The 20,116-nt window shown below is 34.2% G+C and overlaps 1 protein-coding gene across 5 annotated transcripts in view; it reads right to left on the minus strand.

The window, feature by feature from the left end:
- LOC114328362 (glycogen synthase kinase-3 beta) overlaps positions 1–20,116 on the minus strand; it is a 202,857-nt gene that overhangs the window by 84,220 nt on the left and 98,521 nt on the right. For all 5 annotated transcript variants that reach the window (XM_028277201.2, XM_028277197.2, XM_028277200.2 and 2 more), the window contains one exon: positions 6,427–6,510. In XM_028277201.2, coding sequence (XP_028133002.1) covers positions 6,427–6,510 — 84 coding nt within the window. The remainder of the gene's footprint in view (positions 1–6,426; positions 6,511–20,116) is intronic.

The raw sequence follows: 20,116 nt of genomic DNA on the forward strand, positions 1-20,116 counted from the left end.
GTATTACCATTGCCCATCTATACCTCAAATATAGCCCAGTATATTGATATAATAAAGCTTCAAGCATATCAACTGGATTGAAAAATTGTATTCGTCCTAGAAATCCCACTAGTCGACCCCGAAATCTATACTTTATACCACTTATATTCGATACCAATATTAGATAATCAAACTGGTCTTTTTCATACACTTTCTACAATACATAAGTATATAGCGCGAGATGATGATTCAATTTCGTATGTATTACCCCGAAACACAGAAGAATGCAAATCAATTAGTCCAAACCAAAAAATGTGCACAGATATTCTTTCCTATCCAATAGACAGCGATACTATCTGTGAAGCCCAGTTATTGAAACCAGTTAGCGTCCTACCAAAAACTTGTCAGATGTCAACGTTTTTAGCACAAGATTACAATGTGCAGGAAATTGACCGAAATTTATGGTTAATAACAGTATCCGATCCATTACCAATTACGATTAAGTGTGCAAGAAAAGACATCAGTACACAGACAATCAGAGTAAACACAATTCTAAGATTACTACCCGAATGTACAGCATTTATTGGAAGTACCAGAGTTCACGCCAGAGATCAAATCGATAAATATCCAAATATAACCTACAAAAGTCATCCAGTTAATGTCCCATACAGATGTTGTGACCATTTCGAAGGAAGAAACCACATACCAAATTTGAAACCATTAAAACTCAATAAGATCAATACAGACGATTTAAACATTGCACAACACAAGCTGGACCAATATTCAGAAGAACTCGACCGAATCATGAACCAACCATTCATCGAAGAACATTTGCCTTGGTTCACTATATTGTCTTTATCATTAATTATCATTCTAGTTTTTGCATACATCTTCTGCAAATGTAGACGCAAAAGATTTCCAAGACTTGCCATGAACTATCCGCAGGACTCACCTCCACCTTCACCACATCGCAGCAGTTCCATTAAAGAAAAACTTAAAGGATTAACCTTTAAAAGAAGACCAGATGTAAGCCCAGAAAATGAAGAAATATCAGAAACCCCAATTGAACTTTAAAAGTCGAAGCAAGGCATCGACTTTTCACTAATGAGGGGAGCTGTTATATGTGAAAATAGTCACCTTGAACCACTCAAGGGTTACCGACTCTTTGGTTTCGCAATATCAGTTCCTATTTCATCATCCTTCCAGCAAGCGTTCCCATAGAGATAGCTGACCATGCATGGACGTCAACCTCTGACCAAAGCTGGCCTTTCGTGGGAAATGCCGACACCACAGTTTGTAGGAAGATTATAAATTTAGGACTTTAACATTATTGTATCACTCGTCATTTTAGTTTCTCGCTAGTAACATATTTGCATTATATAATTTTATTTACTTCAATTTATCATAGAACAAAGTATAAGTGTAATTTGTGAAATAAATCTTTTTTAAAAAGTCAATTAAGAAGTTAGTGATTTAACATATATCACACGGCTCCTCAGCATGCAGTCTATCCATCTGCAGCTTGTTTCGTCTATTCCTTTTAGACGTATCGCCCTTGTGATCGCTTCGTAGGGGGTGTTGTCAAATGCTCCCTCAATATCGAGAAATGCACTCAACATTACCTCTTGGTTTTCTAGAACGCACTCCACCCTCTGTACGAGATGGTGCAGTGCCGTTGTGGAGACTCCCGCTCGATACGCATATTGTCCCTGATGTATCGGACTTTCAACCAATACATCATCCCTGATGTGCCTATCGAGCAGTTCTTCTAAGGTCTTCAGTACGAATGACATCAGAATTATTGGCCGCAGAGACTTGGCCCTTTCCTATCCGATTTTGCCAGGTTTGGGTATAAAAGCCACCCTTATCAGCCTCCATGCTTTTGGTATGTACCCCAGCCCTAAACTAGCCTGCAGTATCTTACACAATGTTTTGAAAAGAAGGTCGTTTCCCTTCTGTAGAAGTATTGGATAAATCCCGTCCGGACCCGGCGATTTATATGGCTCGAATGAGTTTATTGCCCATCTGATTTTGTCCTGGTTTATAACTTCTTTTGCCACATGCCAGTTTTCCCTAGAACCATAAGTCATGATATCCAGTCCGGTTTGCCATGTGTCTAGTGTTATCAGTTTTGTTTCAGACTCAGGAAAGTGCACCCTGAAAAGCTCTTTTAGGGTGTCTTCGCCATTCTGAGTGTATTCACCTGACTCTTTTTGGAGCGAGGGAATACTTATCTGAGGGTCCTTTGAGGGAATTTTATGGAGCCTTGACATTTCTGAAGTCCCTTCTATCTCTTCACAATGCCTTCTCCACGATTCTCTTTTTGCCCTTCTCAGTTCCTTGTTGTAGTCAGTCAGAGTGTTGCGATAATCGCCCCACTCACCTGACCTTTTGGCGAAATTAAATTTTCGTCTAACCTCTGTCCTTTGGTTTGCAAGATTGTGATACCACCAGGGAACTTCCCTGTTTAAATTCCTCACTATCTCCGGACACTTACTCAACACACGCACACTACACATTACTCCCCTGAGTTAGTGATAGGTTATAATCTACAAAATCATTATGAAATTGACTGACCAGTTGGTTGTGAAAACCAATGCCAATAAAACACAAACACACACACATAAATATTAATCATATAGATCCATAGTGGAGCAAAGAACACATTAGTGTTTCAGTAGCAAAAGAGTTGATGATAAGGTTGCTAACCTCACACATCATTGCTTGAGTCCCGTCCAATATTACTGATTAATTTTCTCCATCCACTTCTTTTCCTTGCAATAGTTTTTGCTTCGTTCCATGTTAAATTAACTTGTCTAAGTTCTTTTTCTACCGTTCCATGTGGCTAGTGGTCTTCTTTTCTTTTTACCTGGTAGACTGGAGTGTAAAGCTTGTCTCGCTATATTTGACAGGGGTTTCCGTGTGACATATCCACCTCCATTTCCGCTTTTTTTTATTGCAATAACTACTGTGCATTACTGTAAATTGTAAACTGAAAGGAGTTTGAGAAGTAAGAAAAAATATAATGAAACTTTTGGAAGAATTTAAAGAACAGTACAAATATAAATATATCTAAAAAGAAAGGATATTGTGTTAAACCTCTAATTGTAAGAGATCAAATTGGAAAAACGTTTCTACACTTAGATAATGAAAAATAAATATCCAAGTAAATAGTCAAATCCAAATCATATCAACGAGATGCCTCCCGCTATGAAAGAAGTTAAAAATACAGCTCGAAAGAGTTCAGTTCAAACCATTCTCTGACGTGTCTCAGCCAGAACATTTTTCTTCTACCTATGCTGCGCCTTCCTTGAATCTTTCTCTGCATTATTAATTTTATTAGTTCATATCTGTTACCACGTGTTATACGACCCAAAAGCATAGTAAGAGGTGTCAAATTAAGAATATACAGAACAGTTTTATTAGACACAGTAACTTGTGCATCAGAAACATGGACATTAATTAAAAAACAGCAAGACCTTATACAGATATCGGAATGAAAAGTGCTAAGGGAAATTTATAAAAAAACGTTTGGAGAATGACGTTTGGATCAGAGGAACAAACAAATAAAGAATTGGAAGAGTTAGTTCAGGAATCCAGTATATAGTGCCGGCAAAAAAAATTTTACATTGCCAAATAAGTCACCAAATTTGAAGACAATTTGCATGCGTTCTGTCTGCGCTTGGAGGGGAGAGTAGGGGAGGGGGGATAGCGTACTTGCGACGGCAATTATCTGTAGTTTACAGACCGCTTGGCTTATTTAGGGTATTCTGCGCGTCTGCACTGTAAAAAGTTGGTTTTGTGCGGGTAGTCAGTGTTAAGCTTATTCTCATTTACCGAGTAAAGTTTGAGATCGTCAAATTCTAAATTGAACTGACAAATATGGGTCGAAAGAAACTCAAAAGAGGAGAAGGTTCGTGCTTTAACAAAACTGGAGAAAGGAGACTCTGTAATTACCGTAGCACGTGATATTGGTCAAGAGGGGCTATTTATCAACTGAAACGTTCGGCTGCAACGTTTCAGTTGATAAATAGCCCCTCTTGAAGCACCAATACCACGTGCTACGGTAATTACAGAGTCTCCTTTCTCCAGTAATCTTAAAGCACGAACCTTCTCCTCTTTTGTGAGTTTCCTTCGACCCATATTTGTCAGTTCAATTTAGAATTTGACGATCTCAAACTTTACGCGGTAAATGAGAATAAGTTTAACACTGACTACCCGCACAAAGCCAACTGTCTACAGTGCAAACGCGCAGAATACCCTAAATAAGCCAAGCCGTCCGCAAACTACAGATAATTGCCGTCGCAAGTACGCTATCCCCCCTCCCCTACCCTCCACTCCAAGTGCAGACAGAACGCATGCAAATTGTCTTCAAATTTGGTGATTTATTTGGCAATGTAAAGATTTTTTTTTGCCAGCACCGTATTAGGATAAATAAGAACACAGCCACAGTATAAAGAGGGACAGTAGAACCACTCTCCGAAAAATTGGAAGTAAAATCTGTAGTCGCGCATGGCGACCGCGCAATGTTCTTAATCGCTTTTACCCCACTCTCGCATTGTTAGTCGCATAGAAACGTACGGATTTTAACAGGGAAAACCCGCATCCACCACTGGTGAACTACCAATTGCGTACTGCCGGTATTACTTCTTGAGATCAAAGCGCCGACAGAGGAGTAGTTTTACTGGTAACCTCTATATACTGTGACACAGCTACTAAGATTGTTAGGACACATTCAGAGGATGCCAGAAGGCAAACTACCGTAAATGATATTGTCAAGTACAATAGGAGAACGTCAGGAAAGACGTGGAATGAAAATTTTTAACATAAAATGATGATAACTAAATTTCCACGCAACCCCTGAACTGCACTCTCTAATTGTGGCAGACCATTTTGCAGTCAATACTTTTGAAACAGGAATGGAATTGTTGTATTTTCTCCTAACTAGAAATGTGGTGGAAAAATTTAAGGGTTGATTTTGTTTCATACTCCCTTCGTATTATCTCGGAGGTATCCCTAACATTTTATTTTTGAATTATCCGAATATCTCTTTTCTTGTATAAGCTGCAAATAAAAACACTGGTTTGAAGGTTTATTTAATTAAAAATATCAAACGCACTAAAATTAACAACACAAAACAAAATTAACAACAAAACAATTCAATAGCGGATATGTCCACCTCTCGCAGCAACGACTGCTCGCACTCTGTTTGGCATCGAATAAATAAGATGTGTTATCCTTACCTGGGGAATAGCCCGATATCCCTCTACCAGTGCCATAACTATACCAAATTTTTTTGGAGGCCTAGGATGACGGCAAATAGCTATTTTCAATTCATCCCAAAAATGCTCGATGGGACTGAGATCTGGACTGCATGCGAGCCATTCTAATCTTATCAATCCAACCTCTATTTAAGACATTTATGTTTATGAGTCAAACAGTGTTTTTATTTACAAAAATTTGTGCAGCTCTTACAAGAAAAGAGATATTCGGATAATTCCAAAAACAAAATCTTAGCGATGCCTCCGGGATAATGTGAAAAGACTATGAAACAAAATCAGTTCTTCAATTTTTTCACAGAATTTTTTTTAAGTTAGGAGGAAATACAACGCTTCCATTCACCCCCGTATAATGCCATCTAAGCAAAATTATTTTGTTGCCCGAATAATAACAAGCAATATAAATACATGTACCTACAAACTGATGCAAAAATCATGAAAATCGGAGTACAAATAATAAAGTTATAAATTGTCAAACTTGATCAAAAATATTTAATGGCGGAATTTTGTGCCGGTTGTGTTGTTTGAACGTTTGTGATGGTACACGACAACCCTCAGGGAATTTTCCTAATTTATTTGTTATAAAAATAAGGTCATAATATTATAATTGCAATTTGTATAATTTATTACGATAGTAGCAAAGTTCAAAGTATTGAACTCATTTGAAAGACTGCAAAGAAAGCACACGTCATTCTTAATGTACGTATAGTACCTCACCATATATGGTCATACATATTGGCACTGTTTTTAACTATAACAGATATAAATAGGAAGGTCGAGTACCTGAGACATCGTTGTTGTCGTTGCACTCTCTAGCGCGTAGTCAGGGGATACAGTTACCGAGAAATGGGTTATCCCCGACCTATCTCAAGATCAACGTAATGTAATTGTACATTTAATTATATAAGAATAAAGTTTCTGTAAAAAGTTTAAGTTTGTTTGTTCGGGGTAGTGTCTTCGTCTAGCAACCCCCAACTTCACACGTTACTAATATCTATTCTACGGTATCTCTATCAAAGTTTGTTTCATAACAAACTTTTGTTTAAATTGTTGGTCTGCGCTGCTCGATACAAAATTGTATGTTTCATTGCGATGAAATTTGAAAATTAAATATTCCCTATTAGATGAGTAAGAATTACAGTAATAATAATAGAAAAAAGTATCTTACCTTATCTCCACTAGAGTAAAAGAAATATTTAAGTTTCACTATATTACAATGTTCTAATTTTCGCATGATTTGTAACTCCCGATTCTGAAACAAAAAACATTTGTTTGAAACAATTCAATAAAAATATAATAGAATTTTGGTATACGAGTATACCTCTCATTATTTATTCATAGAAGTAATAAATCCCTTGCTAGATTCATAGAAGTAACATAGAAGTTTGCAAGAGTTTAGAATATACAATTCTTATATTCATATTTAAGATGAATTCTTTACTACTAAAAAGATGCTCATAATAGTGGAGTCAATGAAGGTGGATATGAGTTATTACCTCAGATTTCGTTGAACCTCCATCGATTTTTATAAAAATTGGTGAGTGATTAAAGGATACCTCAAGGAACAAAGGTGACATATTGTTAACTTGCGCTTTTTGCATTTTAGGGGTGAAATACACCCCTTTTTTAAAAATTATTTTTTAGATTCCTGAAAGTGCAGTCACTTTAAGTTTTCACTTCCTATTTTGTTAAATCTTCATTGATTTTCATGAAAATCGGTAAGTAGTTAGAGGATACCTCAAGTAATAAAAGATATCTAGCATCAACTTGCGCTTTTGCATTTTAGGGATGTAATTAGCGTTGCCAGGTGTCCCGATTTGCGCGGGACGTCCCGATTTTCAAGGGTCTGGGGACGCGTACCGATTTGTACCTGATCGGGACACTAAATGTCCCGATTTTCACCCACTAAAACCAATTTCAGGAGGACTTGCAGTGAATTTTATAACTATGTATGTTATAAAAACGAGGCACTCCTAAAAGCGACAAAATCGAATGAAAAATATAATTTTATTAAAAAATAAATAATTTACTTAATCTACGATCTTTTTTGTGATTTCGTCTGATTATTATTATTATATAGAATTAAATACAGATTATAGAAATACCTTGTAGTCCAGTAAATCAACGGTAAATACGGCGATACCGTGTAATTTTTAGGATCAACTGCGAATTGCTTGAAAATTTAGACGGCTAGTGCCGTTGGTTGCTTTTACTCGGGGGTGAAAAACCGCACGTTTAAAATAAGTCCGGAGATGGATAAATTGACTAATTCTAAGCAATTTTAGTTCTATAGAATTTTAACTTGATTAATACTTTTCAAGTTATTTACGAGTGAAAATGTTTATTTTTCGACAAAAAAATCACGTTTTGAGGCGATTTTCACAAATAACTCAAAAAGTAAGTACTTATTTGATCGAAAAAAATATTCTTAGCAAAAATGTAGCATAATATAAAAAAATGAAAAAAAAAGTTGTGAACTCATAAAGTCTATAGACCCAGCAAAAGCAAAGTTCATGAAAAATACTTTTTTATTCGTCAAATTCCACATCAAATATTTCAACGTGAAATAACCAAGAAATTAAGCACTTTTCGGGAAAAACCAATTAAAACTTTTTTAATAAACCTTTATTTTTATGTTTTAAAAAAGTTTCTAGCATCAAAACTAAGCGAGTTACGCTCAAAATAAAGTTGGCTCCTTTTTTTCGTGAAAATCTCCCCCTACTTAGCAACCCAAATGAAATTAATCGTTACTGCTTTACAAACAATTTACTTTACTTATGTATTTTTTACATGATTGAAAGGGCCTGAACGAGTCACTAATCACGAGTGTATGCAAAATATGAACAGCCATATTTGAACCAATTTTTATCTAACAGAAAAATAAAATGAATCTATCAAATTTATAAAAGCAAACACCTACCTACTCTTTACTCCTTGAGATTTTTGGTGTCCCTAATACTTTTTAAGTTAATTTGAAAAAGGGCATTTTCCAATATTTTAGGAATTTTTTTTTACTATAAAACCAATTTTTTTTAAAACTAAGCACTCCCTTACAGATAGTATAAACCTAAACCTTACAGATCGTATAAACAATACACATATACATATACACATATACATATACAAAGTAAATGATAAAGCGGTAACCATTAATTTTATTTACGGTGCCAGATAGGGGGAGATTTTCACGATTTTTTTTTTACCAAAAAAAGGAGCAGACTTTATTTTGAGCGTAACTCGCTTAGTTTTAAGACTTTTATTTACTACTGGGCTATTGTTGTTTATTTGTCCCGATCTACAACCCTAAATCCCGATTTGTTTTTGCTTATGTACCGATTAAAAACAAATCGGACCTGGCAACACTAGATGTAATACACCCCTACTTTTTAAATTGTAAAAAATGCAGATTTTCGCATTATGGCGCAAGTAATCTCGTTTAATTAAGAAAAATAAATATTTTTTTATATATATGTGCATGAATTACATTTTTTTTTAATTTTTTCAAACCTTATAGCAACCAAAAATCCGAAAATTAACAAGTCGAAAATCACGAAAACCTTATTCTTCTATATTTCTGAAAGTGTAGTCACTGAATGTTTTCACCCACGATTTCTTTGAACCTTCATCGATTATCATGAAATTTGTTGATTAGTTAGGTTAGGGGATACTTCAAAAAACAAAAGTGATATGGCACCAAGTTGCGCTTTCTGCATTTTAGGGGTGAAATCCACCTTTTTTTTAATGATAAAAATGCAGATTTCAGCATTCTGGCTCAAGCAATCTTGTTTAATTAAGTAAAATAAACAAAAGTGATATGGCACCAAGTTGCGCTTTCTGCATTTTAGGGGTGAAATCCACCTTTTTTTTAATGATAAAAATGCAGATTTCAGCATTCTGGCTCAAGCAATCTTGTTTAATTAAGTAAAATAAATATTTTTTTACATTTATGTGCATGATTTATAATTTTTATTAATTTTTTAAACCTTATAGCAACCAAAAATCAGAAAATTAACAAATCGACAATCACGAAAAAATTAATCTTTTATATTTCCAAAAAGGCAGTCACTGAAGGTTTTCACCCCTGATTTCGTTGAACCTCCATCAATTTTCATGAAAATTGGTAAGTAGTTAGAGGATACCTCAAGAAACAAAAATTATGTGGTACCAACTTGCGCTTTTATCCTGGGGGTGGATGTTACCCCTTCTCATTGGTGAACACTATTTTATTAAAAATAACCCCATAATTAGATAGAGGAGTACATTCTAAGCAAACTTTCTTTTATCAAGTTTATAAATTTTTTATTTAAATAATATTTCATAATTTAATAAAATATTATTGGTACAGTAAAACCTGACAATAACGGCCACTAAAAATAGAAAACAATTGGCCGTTATAGAAATGTGGCCGCTAATGCTAGGTTTCCTTTTCCACAAATACATAAAATATAATTGAAAATTTATTTATTTTAGTAATTAAAGCAAATCTAATTAAATATAATTCTACAAACAAACGGAACATACTAAAACTAAATTCAATTTACTACAATATAAAACAATATCTATACGAAAAAACAACTACAAGAAAAACAGAATTTTTGTTTGTTTTACATTTTTTTAGATAAACGAAACATACTAAAACTAATTTAATATAGGTAATACATAATATAAAACAACATACTATAGCTACTACGAAAAATACGCTTATCACTAAAGTATCGTCGTGCTTCCATGCTATATTCAACAAAACCAACTTGGTAGGGCCTTTAATTAGATATCGCAAATCACTTTGGCTGATTTTGTCTGCATATATATTATGTTTGAGGAATCCCTTTTTTTGTGAGACTGGATATAGGACATTTCTCAAGTATGAATTCACATTCATGGTATATCGTTGCTATACAGGGATAATAATCTGTGCAATGTTATGGTACAGGCTACGTTAAATATGAAGTAAATGTGGAAGATATACACTGGTTATTCATTTCAATTTAATTTGATTGTTTTTTAATCGTTTACAATATTTAAAATAATTAATAATTAAATAAAGTTAGGGATTTCAAAAATAAATTCAGTTCTCACTGGCAGGGTGGGAAATAATAAAGTGCCATACAATAGCATTTCATTACAATGCTCATTACAGGCATTACAGGCTGCTCCGTTTGAGAAAACTCATACTCTCAAACTTTGAGAAAACACTCATTCAGTTTCGACCAACCCTGTATTAGCTAAAATTAAACGTTTTGCTAGATTAATAATTTTTAACAATAATAGATTATATTAAAAATCACTTGAACATAAATTGATTTTCTGATGTCAAATCACTACAATTATACAGGGGGTGAATATTGCTATGAAATTTGAAAATAAAAACGTAATTATCTTTTAAACTACTTCGTATAACATCACAAAACCTGATATTTTAAGAAATAAAACATAGAGGAGAATCCAAAAATGTAAAAATATACAGGGTGTTCCATTAAACAAAAGATAATTTTGTTTCACCCTGTCAATATGGGTGGCCCTGTATATTTGGAAATGTATTTAAATTCTGATACTATCTATGCCCCAATCTCACCTAAATAAACTTTTTTCGTATCTCCTACAACAAACGACTAATTGGACTTCCCACAATCTGTATACATACAAAATCTCCGCTATAAAATTTTTTCAAAGAAAATGTTATTGGTTTTTTTTAAATAACTCCGTTAAATTTTGAAATATGAGATTTATCTAAAAACCATTACAAAGCTAAGTAAAAGTTCTATAACACTGTATTAAACATAATTTTCTAAATCCTTTATTTTTTTTTACATACAAGGTGAAAGGGCCCCGGTTACATGGTTCTCGCAGTAAAATTTAGGTTTTAAATGTTTTTATCTCGGTTATTTTTTGTCGTAAAAAAATATTAAAAAAAGAAAAAGCTTAAATAAAGTTAAAACTAAAATTTTGTTCTCTACCATTTTTTAAGTATATCGAGAATTTTTGGAGTTATTATCAAAAGAAAATGAAATTCACGAAAATTTGAAAAATTCTAATTTTTTTTAATCGTATTTTTTTTCAAAAATATGCGTTCTAAACCGGTCAAAATTGTTGAAGTTATTACTCATGTTAAAATAAATAAAGTTTTAAATGGGTTACTATAAATTTTAATTTTTGTGGAAATGACGTATGTTTCATTTTTTTATTCTTCCCTAAAAAATCTGAAAGGGTCCTCTTATTTCGATCATAACTTGCTTAATTTTGATGCTATCGACTACTTATATAGCTTTTTGATAGTTACCTTTAAGTAGTTTATTAAAATGTTTAATATCTATATTTAACAAAGTGCATCGTTTTCCTGTTATTTAAGCTTGAATACTAAGATTTGAGTACTCGCGGAAAAAAAATATACATTCAATTGCATATAACTCACTTTGTATATGTAATAAAGGATTTTTCGAATAAGGAGCTTATTTATTTTTATATTATCTTCGATTTTGATAATAACAACTTTTTTGAAGAAACTTATGGTTTTTGAGTTATTTATGAAAAACTGCTTTAGAACATGGATTTTTTTCAGGAAAAATCAAAACTTTTGATCTTTAATAACTCAAAAACTATTGATTTATTGAAATAACTTTATATAACAAATTTTACTTATAATTTGTCCCTCTATCGATTAGTGGTATTATTTTTAATAAAATAATTTCCACCCCCGAGAAGGGGTGGCATCTTCCCAGGGTAAAAGCGCAAGTTGGCACCATGTCACCTTTGTTTCTTGAGGTATCCTCTACATACTTACCAATTTTCATGAAAATCGATAGAGGTTCAACGAAATCGGAGGTGAAAACCTTCATTGACTCCACTATAAGTTGAATTCCCACAACAATATTGAAGCGAGGAAAATCTCTAATAGTCCATGTGGTGAGACCGCCCCCGCCTGGAAAAATTTCTGATTCGGTTTCTTTGTGGATTCCTATTTAAAAATGTCCCCTTTAAACAAATCTGAAGGGTGCCGGGCGGAATTTTTGGGCAGAAATTGTTTAAACAATTTTTTAAAACAAATACAAAAGATCACTTTTTTTGATCTGGAACATATAAATATTTTTAGGGTTTTTGGATCATTCTAAACAAGAAATGTATCTTGTAATTTTTCTTGAAAATTGATAGTTTTCGAGCTGTAGGCGATTTAAAATCTGAAAAATTCGAAAATACGCATTTTCGAGACCTAAAAACTCATATTTAAATGAGTATTTTTGAGGTTGCCAGATATTTGAATTGAAGTTTAAACATTCAGCTTCAAGATTCTAAAGAGTGATTGTGGCTAAGCTTAATTTAAACCGTTGTTTTTTAATTTTTAAATATGCATGTCCATCCGAGTTTTTGACGGTGCGGCGCGCTCTATTTCAAAAATCTCCAATTTTCCTCCGAAAAATATTTTTTCTAGATTCCTTGGGACATTCTAAATAAAATAAGTTTCTTGACATTGTTCTCAAAAGTTAACAGTTTTAAAGTTATAAGCAATTTAAAATCCAAAAACGCGTTTTTTTGGCATTTTTCGGATTTCAAATCGCTTATAACTTTGCCGCACTGGCAAAAAAATCGGATAACCACGCATATTTAACAATTAAAAAACAACGGTATAAATTAAGGTTAGACGCGATCACTCTTCAGTATCTTGAAGCTGAATGTTTAGTCTTCAATTTAAATATCTGGAAACCTCAAAAATACTAACTTAAATATGAGTTTTTAAGCCTCGAAAATCCGTATTTTCGCATTTTTCAGATTTTAAATCGCCTATAACTTGAAAACTATCAATTTTTAAGAAAAATTACAAGAAACCTTTCTTGTTTAGAATGACCCAAAAAACCTAAAAATATATGTTCCAGAGCAAAAAATCGTGATGTTTTGTATTTGTTTAAAAAAATTGTTTAAACAATTTCTGTCCAAAAATTCCGCCCGGCACCCTTCAGATTTGTTTAAAGGGGACATTTTTGAATAGGAATCCACAAAGCAACCGAATCAGAAATTTTTCCAGACGGGAGCGGTCTCACCACATGGACTAGAAGATATGCAATTTTCTCGACTCAGAGCCAATTTCTAGAAAGAATCGAAAATATGAGCATAAAAGCAGTGGTTCTGAAGAATATAAAGCGTACGGTTATTTTCTTTCTTTCTGTTAAAAGCTAATTTATGTACCTGAAAATATCGTAACAAATATAGGCTGTGATAAGGCGGCCTTCGCTAAAAATATATTGAAAGCAAAAAAAGAAATCCAATGAACCGGAGAACTAAAGATTTCTTACGGTGGAAAACAAATTCTGTTATGACCTAAATCCGAGCCTTCTACAATTTACAAAGAAAATGGACGAAAAAGGGATATCGGGCATGGGGAATCTACAATATGCATTTCACGACACGTCAATTTATCTACAAGTCCGTTTAATTTACATACCGTTGCACGTTATTATCTACGTAAGAGATCTAAGTTGACATTGTTGCCCAATTACAAAAAATTCTTTAATTCATTTTAAATCAAATATATCACATAATTATTGGGAAGAGGATTATACAACAAACCAAATTAATATTTAATATAAATAAATAAAAACGTTAGATATAGAAAATAAGAATTAAGTTTAAATCTTACGTTAAAGTAAATAATAAAAACAGTAAATATAATAAAACAAATACTTATAGTAAAGAATAAAAACAAATCTGAAGTGTCATCACCGCAACTGTCAAATAAATGTTTCTATTTATGCCAAAATATCAGCTTCGTTCGATTACAGTTACAGTGTGTTCCGAACAAATGTGCTTCATAAAAACGCTTTATAATACATTTATACAAATTAAATGAAACATATTATTGTGTACTTCTTTAAGTTAACATTAATAGAAATCTTCAAATATTATTTCTACGCGTATATAATAAAATATGTCTAGTGGCTGTAATTCCAGTGTACTCGGCAAAATGATTCTAAAAAAGAAAACACCTACCTCCTAAATATTTCGTAGTGATATCACGTGACGTCACGGGCTATGACGTGGATGACGTGCAACGGTAAGTATATTAGACGGAGTATATGTAAAAATCCAACGAATTTGATTCCTAGTATGTACTCAATGTGTGACTAAAAGAAGGCAGTGGTAGGCAGTTTAAGATTTATTTCGTTTCAGAGACCACAACCATCTGTTTATGCACATTTCGTTCTCTTGAACTCCCCAGAACAGTTCTGATGAGTTCAAGAGACTGAAATGTTCACAAAATCTGTCTTTTATAAATAACTATATTGATTAAAATTTTAAGAAACCACGCACCATACATGAAAATATGACAAATGTTTGGTTTTCCTGTTTTCTTCTAAGCACAAAGTGTTGGAAATTTAAGAAAATTAAAAAAGAGCCGTATATAATTTTGCAATGTTTTGTTGAAGATTACGACTAAACCTAAGAAAAAAACCAAGACCACAAAGATCTTCAACCATAACCGTCGAAAGCCTACAAAGCCTTCTGTTTAAAATCCAGTTCTCTCGTTCAAAGTTGAACATGTATATATCCAATCTTGTTACTCCATGAAGGAGCATAGGGCATCCACGAAGCTTCTCCATTCTCCTCTATTTCTGGCCATGGTTGCTATTTCTCCCCAGGGTTTCTTCATACTTTTGTGGTCTTCTTCAATGGTACTCCTCCATGTTTTGGTCGGGCGTCCTCTGCTTCTTCGTCCAACTGCATTCCATTTGAGTGCCTGTTTTGTTATGTCTGCATTTTCTTTCCTCAGGGTGTGTCCCAGTCAGTTCCATCTTTTCCTCTTTATTGTTGTTCTGATGGGTTCTTGTTTGGTTTTCCTCCATAGTGCTACATTTGTTATGGTATTGGGCCGTCAGTTATTGCCCATGTTTCACTCCCATAAAGTAGTACAGTTTTCATGTTACTATTAAATAGCCTTATTTTAGTATTTTGGCTGATCTGTGTTGATCTCCATATATTTAAGAGGGTTCCAAAGGCTTGTTGTGCTTTTCGTATTCTCTGTTTAATATCTGTTTCGAGCTCCACCTTTTGCACTGATTATACTGCCTACGTAGCAAAATTCTTGAACCTGTTTTATTTCTTGTTGGTTGATGTATAGTTTATCACAATTAGTTACTCCTATTCTCATCTCTACTGTCTTATTCGTGTTGATTTTAAGACCCACTTCTGCCGATTTTATCTCTAGCTTCCTTAATATGCTCTTCATGTCATCTATTGTGCTCGCTACGAAACAGATATCATCTGCGTATTCCATATCTGCTAGTTTCTTGTTCTGAAAGTAGTTCCAAAGGATCCCATTTTTTCTTTCAATTGTTTTTTCGAGTATATGATTAAGACATATATTGAAGAGCAAAGGTGACAGTATGCAACCTTGTTTTAAACGTACTTCAATTGGTATATTATCTGTCATTTGCCCTTTATGCAATACATGACATGTTGTTTTCTGATACATCATTTTGATTATTCCAATGATATTAGGAGGTAATTTATTTAGCCTTAAGATTTTCCACAGGGCTGTATGTTTTATGCTGTCGAATTGCTTTAGCAAAGTCTATAAAGGCCATTATCAAGGCTGCGTTCTTCTCTATAGTTTCGTCTATGATGATTCTTGCCGTCGAAATTTGGTCTATATACAGGATCTTCCCCTTCTGAAACCCGCTTGTTCTTTTTTGAGAGTTTTGTCTATTATATTGTTGGTTCTTTGATGAACGATAAATGCTAATATTTTATTTATGGAACATAACAGCGTTATTCCTCTCCAGTTTTCGCATAGCTGTACGTCTCCTTTCTTTGTGAGCTTAACTATAATTCCATTCCGTGGGTAGGATTTCTTCAGCCCATATATCTGCTAATAGTGGTGCTATTAGCTCCACGGTTCTCTTAGTGTCCGCTTTCCACAGTTCTGCTGGGATATCGTCTATTCCCGCTGCTTTGTTGTTTCTCAGGTGCCGGATTGCTTCAGCTATTTCTTTTTTCGTTGGAGTTTCCTCGTTTATCCTTAGATAATTTTCATTTGGAACTACGTCGTTACCCTCTTGGAAGGCGGCTCATTTTCTTCTTCTGTCATAAGTTCGCTATAGTACTCATGCCATCTTCGTGTTTGCTATTCAGTTGTTGTAAGCAGCTGTCCTTGTTTGTCTTTTAGTGGTTTGTCACTGTTGAAGTTCTTATTTGCAAGACGTTTAGTGGTTCTATATAGCTCTCTCTGAGTATTTGTTTCGGCTGCCTCTTCTGCTAAGCGCGCCATCTTCTCTGTCCATTTTCTTTTGGCATTCCTAGCGCTCTTTTTTACTTGTTTATTTGTATCTGCATACTCTTGGGTTATTCTGATCTTATCTTCTAATTTTTTTTTATTCTATTTAGTTGGACTTTTAAGTCTTTCCTCTTTTTTATCAGTATCCATGTGTTATCACTTAGCCACTCTGATTTCTTTTGTTCGTTGTAGCCCAGCACTTCTTGTGCGGTTTGGTGTACAGCCTCTTTGATCATCTCCCATTTGTTTGCTATATTTGTCTGTGTGTTGTTTACAATTTCTGTGTCAAACTTTATTTTGTTACTCCACATTTTTTGGGTTTCACTGTCTTTCAGTCGTTGTATATTGTATCTTCCTCGTTTATTATATTGTTTACTCCCGCTTTTTGCCTTAATTTTTTACTTTCATTTCTGCTATTAGTAGGTGATGATCACTTCCTACATCTGCTGATCTTTTATTTCGCACATCTAGAAGGCTACTTCTCCATTTTTTATTAATCAAAATGTGGTCTATTTGATTTTGCGTTTTATTATTTGGTGATATCCAGGTTATTTTGTGGCAGTCTTTGTGTGGGAAAATCGTTCCTCCAATGACAAGATTGTTTTCTAGGCTAAGTTCTATGAGTTTCTCTCCATTGTTGTTTCTATTCCCTAGTCCATGTGTTCCCATGCATGTTTCCACTCCCTTGCTGCCTTTGCCAACTTTCGCGTTCAGATCTCCCATGACTACTAGTATATCTCCTTTGTTCACCTTTCCGATAGTATCTGTTAATTGTTGGTAGAAATTTTCTTACTCATCTTCTGCGCTTATCTCTGTCGGTGCGTAACATTGAATAATGGTTATCTTTCTTATTTGAGAATTGAATTGTGCTACTATTAGCCTGTCTGATATATGATGCCATTTTATTAGCCCTCTTTTTGCCTCTTTACTTAGAAGGATCCCAACTCCATTCCTCCTGTCTTCCTTTATATCGTTTCCTGAGTGTAACAGCACTCCTCCGTTTGATATTGTTGTATCTCCTTGTTCAGGCCATCTTATTTCAGATAGCCCCATAATGTGTATCCTTAATTCTTCCATTTCTTTTACTACTTGCGCTAGTCTTGACGCTTCATACATGGTCCTGACGTTCCAAGCTCCGATTCTGTAACGTCTTTTGAGATAAAAGGTATTATTTGGTTTGTTTTGATTCGCTTCAGTTTCATTGATCATAGAGTTTAACATAGTTGAACATAGGCCTCTTCTAATTTCTGTCGGTCTTTAACTTCCTGTAGCCAGTTCTCAGCGATTGTTTTGACGCCAGTCAAAAGATCGTGTAGGTGGTTTACTTCTGCTTCTCCTGTTTGTTCGTGGTCTCAAAATTTTTATTTTTCTGGCCCAGCGCCCGTTCATTCATTCTGGCTATATGGCGCGACCAGAACCACTTCAGGCATGCTATACGCTCTATCACATCTGTGACCGCTGCCTTTCTTCTTATTTCCTCGTTTCTAACCATGTCTATGAGCGCCAGTCCAAGTAATGACCGTTCCACTCTTCTTTGAGCTACTCTGAGGTTGTATGCTGTGGCCTGGATTAAGAAAGCTGTTGCGGCGCCGTAGGTCATGACTACTACTGGTGGTACTGGTCCATTGGTCTAGTCTTCTTTTTCAAATAACTTGGCACGCGGTTTTTAAAGTTGTCTAATATAGCTCCAAAAGCGGCCCATGCTAAAGTTATTAGTCCTTGCAGTTCAGTGGTTTGGTTGTCCCTTTCAATTTGCGCAACAAACCGCAAACTCTGTGCAGAACTCTATGTTTGCGTTTGGGACTTTAGCGAATCATTGTCCACTAGCATCCTTTGCCCCTAACAAAAACAGAAATGTGCTTATGGTATCCATTATTTGACCCCGAATCGATACAAATTAAATGAAAGATTATCACCTATTCCAACATAATGAAAGGAGAAGTTGACATCGTCGACAGATTGAAATCAGAATATTCTGTGAGTGGAAATAGCAACGCTTGGCCTTTTGTAATTTTCAAAAGCAAGTTAGGACAACAACGTTTCGTTTGTATAGCAAGAAGCACAGCCAAGAGAACAATATCCCATTGGGTGAAGCGGATGAAATGTAGACACTAGTGCAAACAAACGGGTCTCAAACATTCGAAGGCTTTTATACATAAACCTTCGAAGAAGATCTCTTAGGGTCGATTTCTCATACCTGCGTTAATCTATGGTTCAGTTGAACCGGGTTCACAGGTGATCTCCGGTTCTGTTTGGAATGCATTTCTCATTGCGCGTTCATGTCAGTGCTCGTTCTACAGCTTTCGAGAAATGCCAATAGATGGCAAAAGGCAAAAAACTGTCGCCATTTTGAAGTACCTTTTTTATGCTGTTTTTGAATAAAGTTAAATTTAAGTATTTATAGTCAAATAGTCATTTTAATAATTATAAATAAATATTATAAAAATAAAAATAATGTTATCGTTTATCGTTAGGCTTAATATAATAAAATAGGATATATTTATATTATGACAGCGTTTCGTGTTAATACAACGCATGCGTAGTCCATGAAATCATCTGAACTGAGTTCTGAAATCTTTGAACGGCCGAATTCCACCGTTCAAGTTTAAACTGCCATCGGTTGAACGGGAATTGAGAAAGACGATTTTGACTTTAAACTGACGTTTACTAAAAGTTCAGGTTAAACTGGAGTTGAACTCGATATGAGAAATTGGCCCTTAAATACGAACAGGAATGATCTGTTAATTATCGTAGGTCTCTCTAACGGGTCACTGTAGGTGACCTATCGCACTTTGAGAACTATAGAGCATTAACTGCAAATATCTTTCTGACATAATGGGAATTTAAAAATATTTGAACATTAAAAAAATTTTTACTCTTAAGATATTAAATGTTAAACCGAAATTTTTGGAAATAAAGGTAATCAATTTTAAGGGGCTTTAATCCCAAATAATACATATTAAAAAAAATGATTTCAGGTAGATTTTACACATAATTCCTTATAGCTCTGAACTGAAATAATAAAAATGCACATAATTTCTAACCAATGGTAACTTTATTACAGACAAAAAAAACAGTATGTAATCAAAATTACAAGCTACACAGAAAATGAAAACGTATCATCAGACAATACAATATTTATATTATACATACTTATATCGCAAGTATCATCAATATTATGGTGAATCATTGCCAACCACTAAATTATTAAAAAAATCATGGTATTGGGGTTTAATTGCATTTGTTTCGCATAAAGATAAGAGATCTCTCTTTTTAACTGCGGTGATACCTGGTGCAGAAGCATATGCTGTTTTTAGTTCTAAGTTTTCTAGTTCAGTAAACTGCCCCCTTAATCGGCGACGCAGGTTTATTGTTTTGAAGGGTCCTTCAAAACTAGTCTTCACTTTGAAGGAAATGGGCTGTTCTTTTCTACCTCCAATGTGATTTTGTTTCCGTCTTCATCAATGTTGAAATTGTTGCCAATCATTGAACATAGGTGTTTAAGGTCATAATACATAATTCCTTATAGCTCTGAACTGAAATAATAAAAATGCACATAATTTCTAACCAATGGTAACTTTATTACAGACAAAAA

This window comes from Diabrotica virgifera, chromosome 6, assembly GCF_917563875.1.
Source record: "Diabrotica virgifera virgifera chromosome 6, PGI_DIABVI_V3a".
Taxonomy (NCBI): domain Eukaryota; kingdom Metazoa; phylum Arthropoda; class Insecta; order Coleoptera; family Chrysomelidae; genus Diabrotica; species Diabrotica virgifera.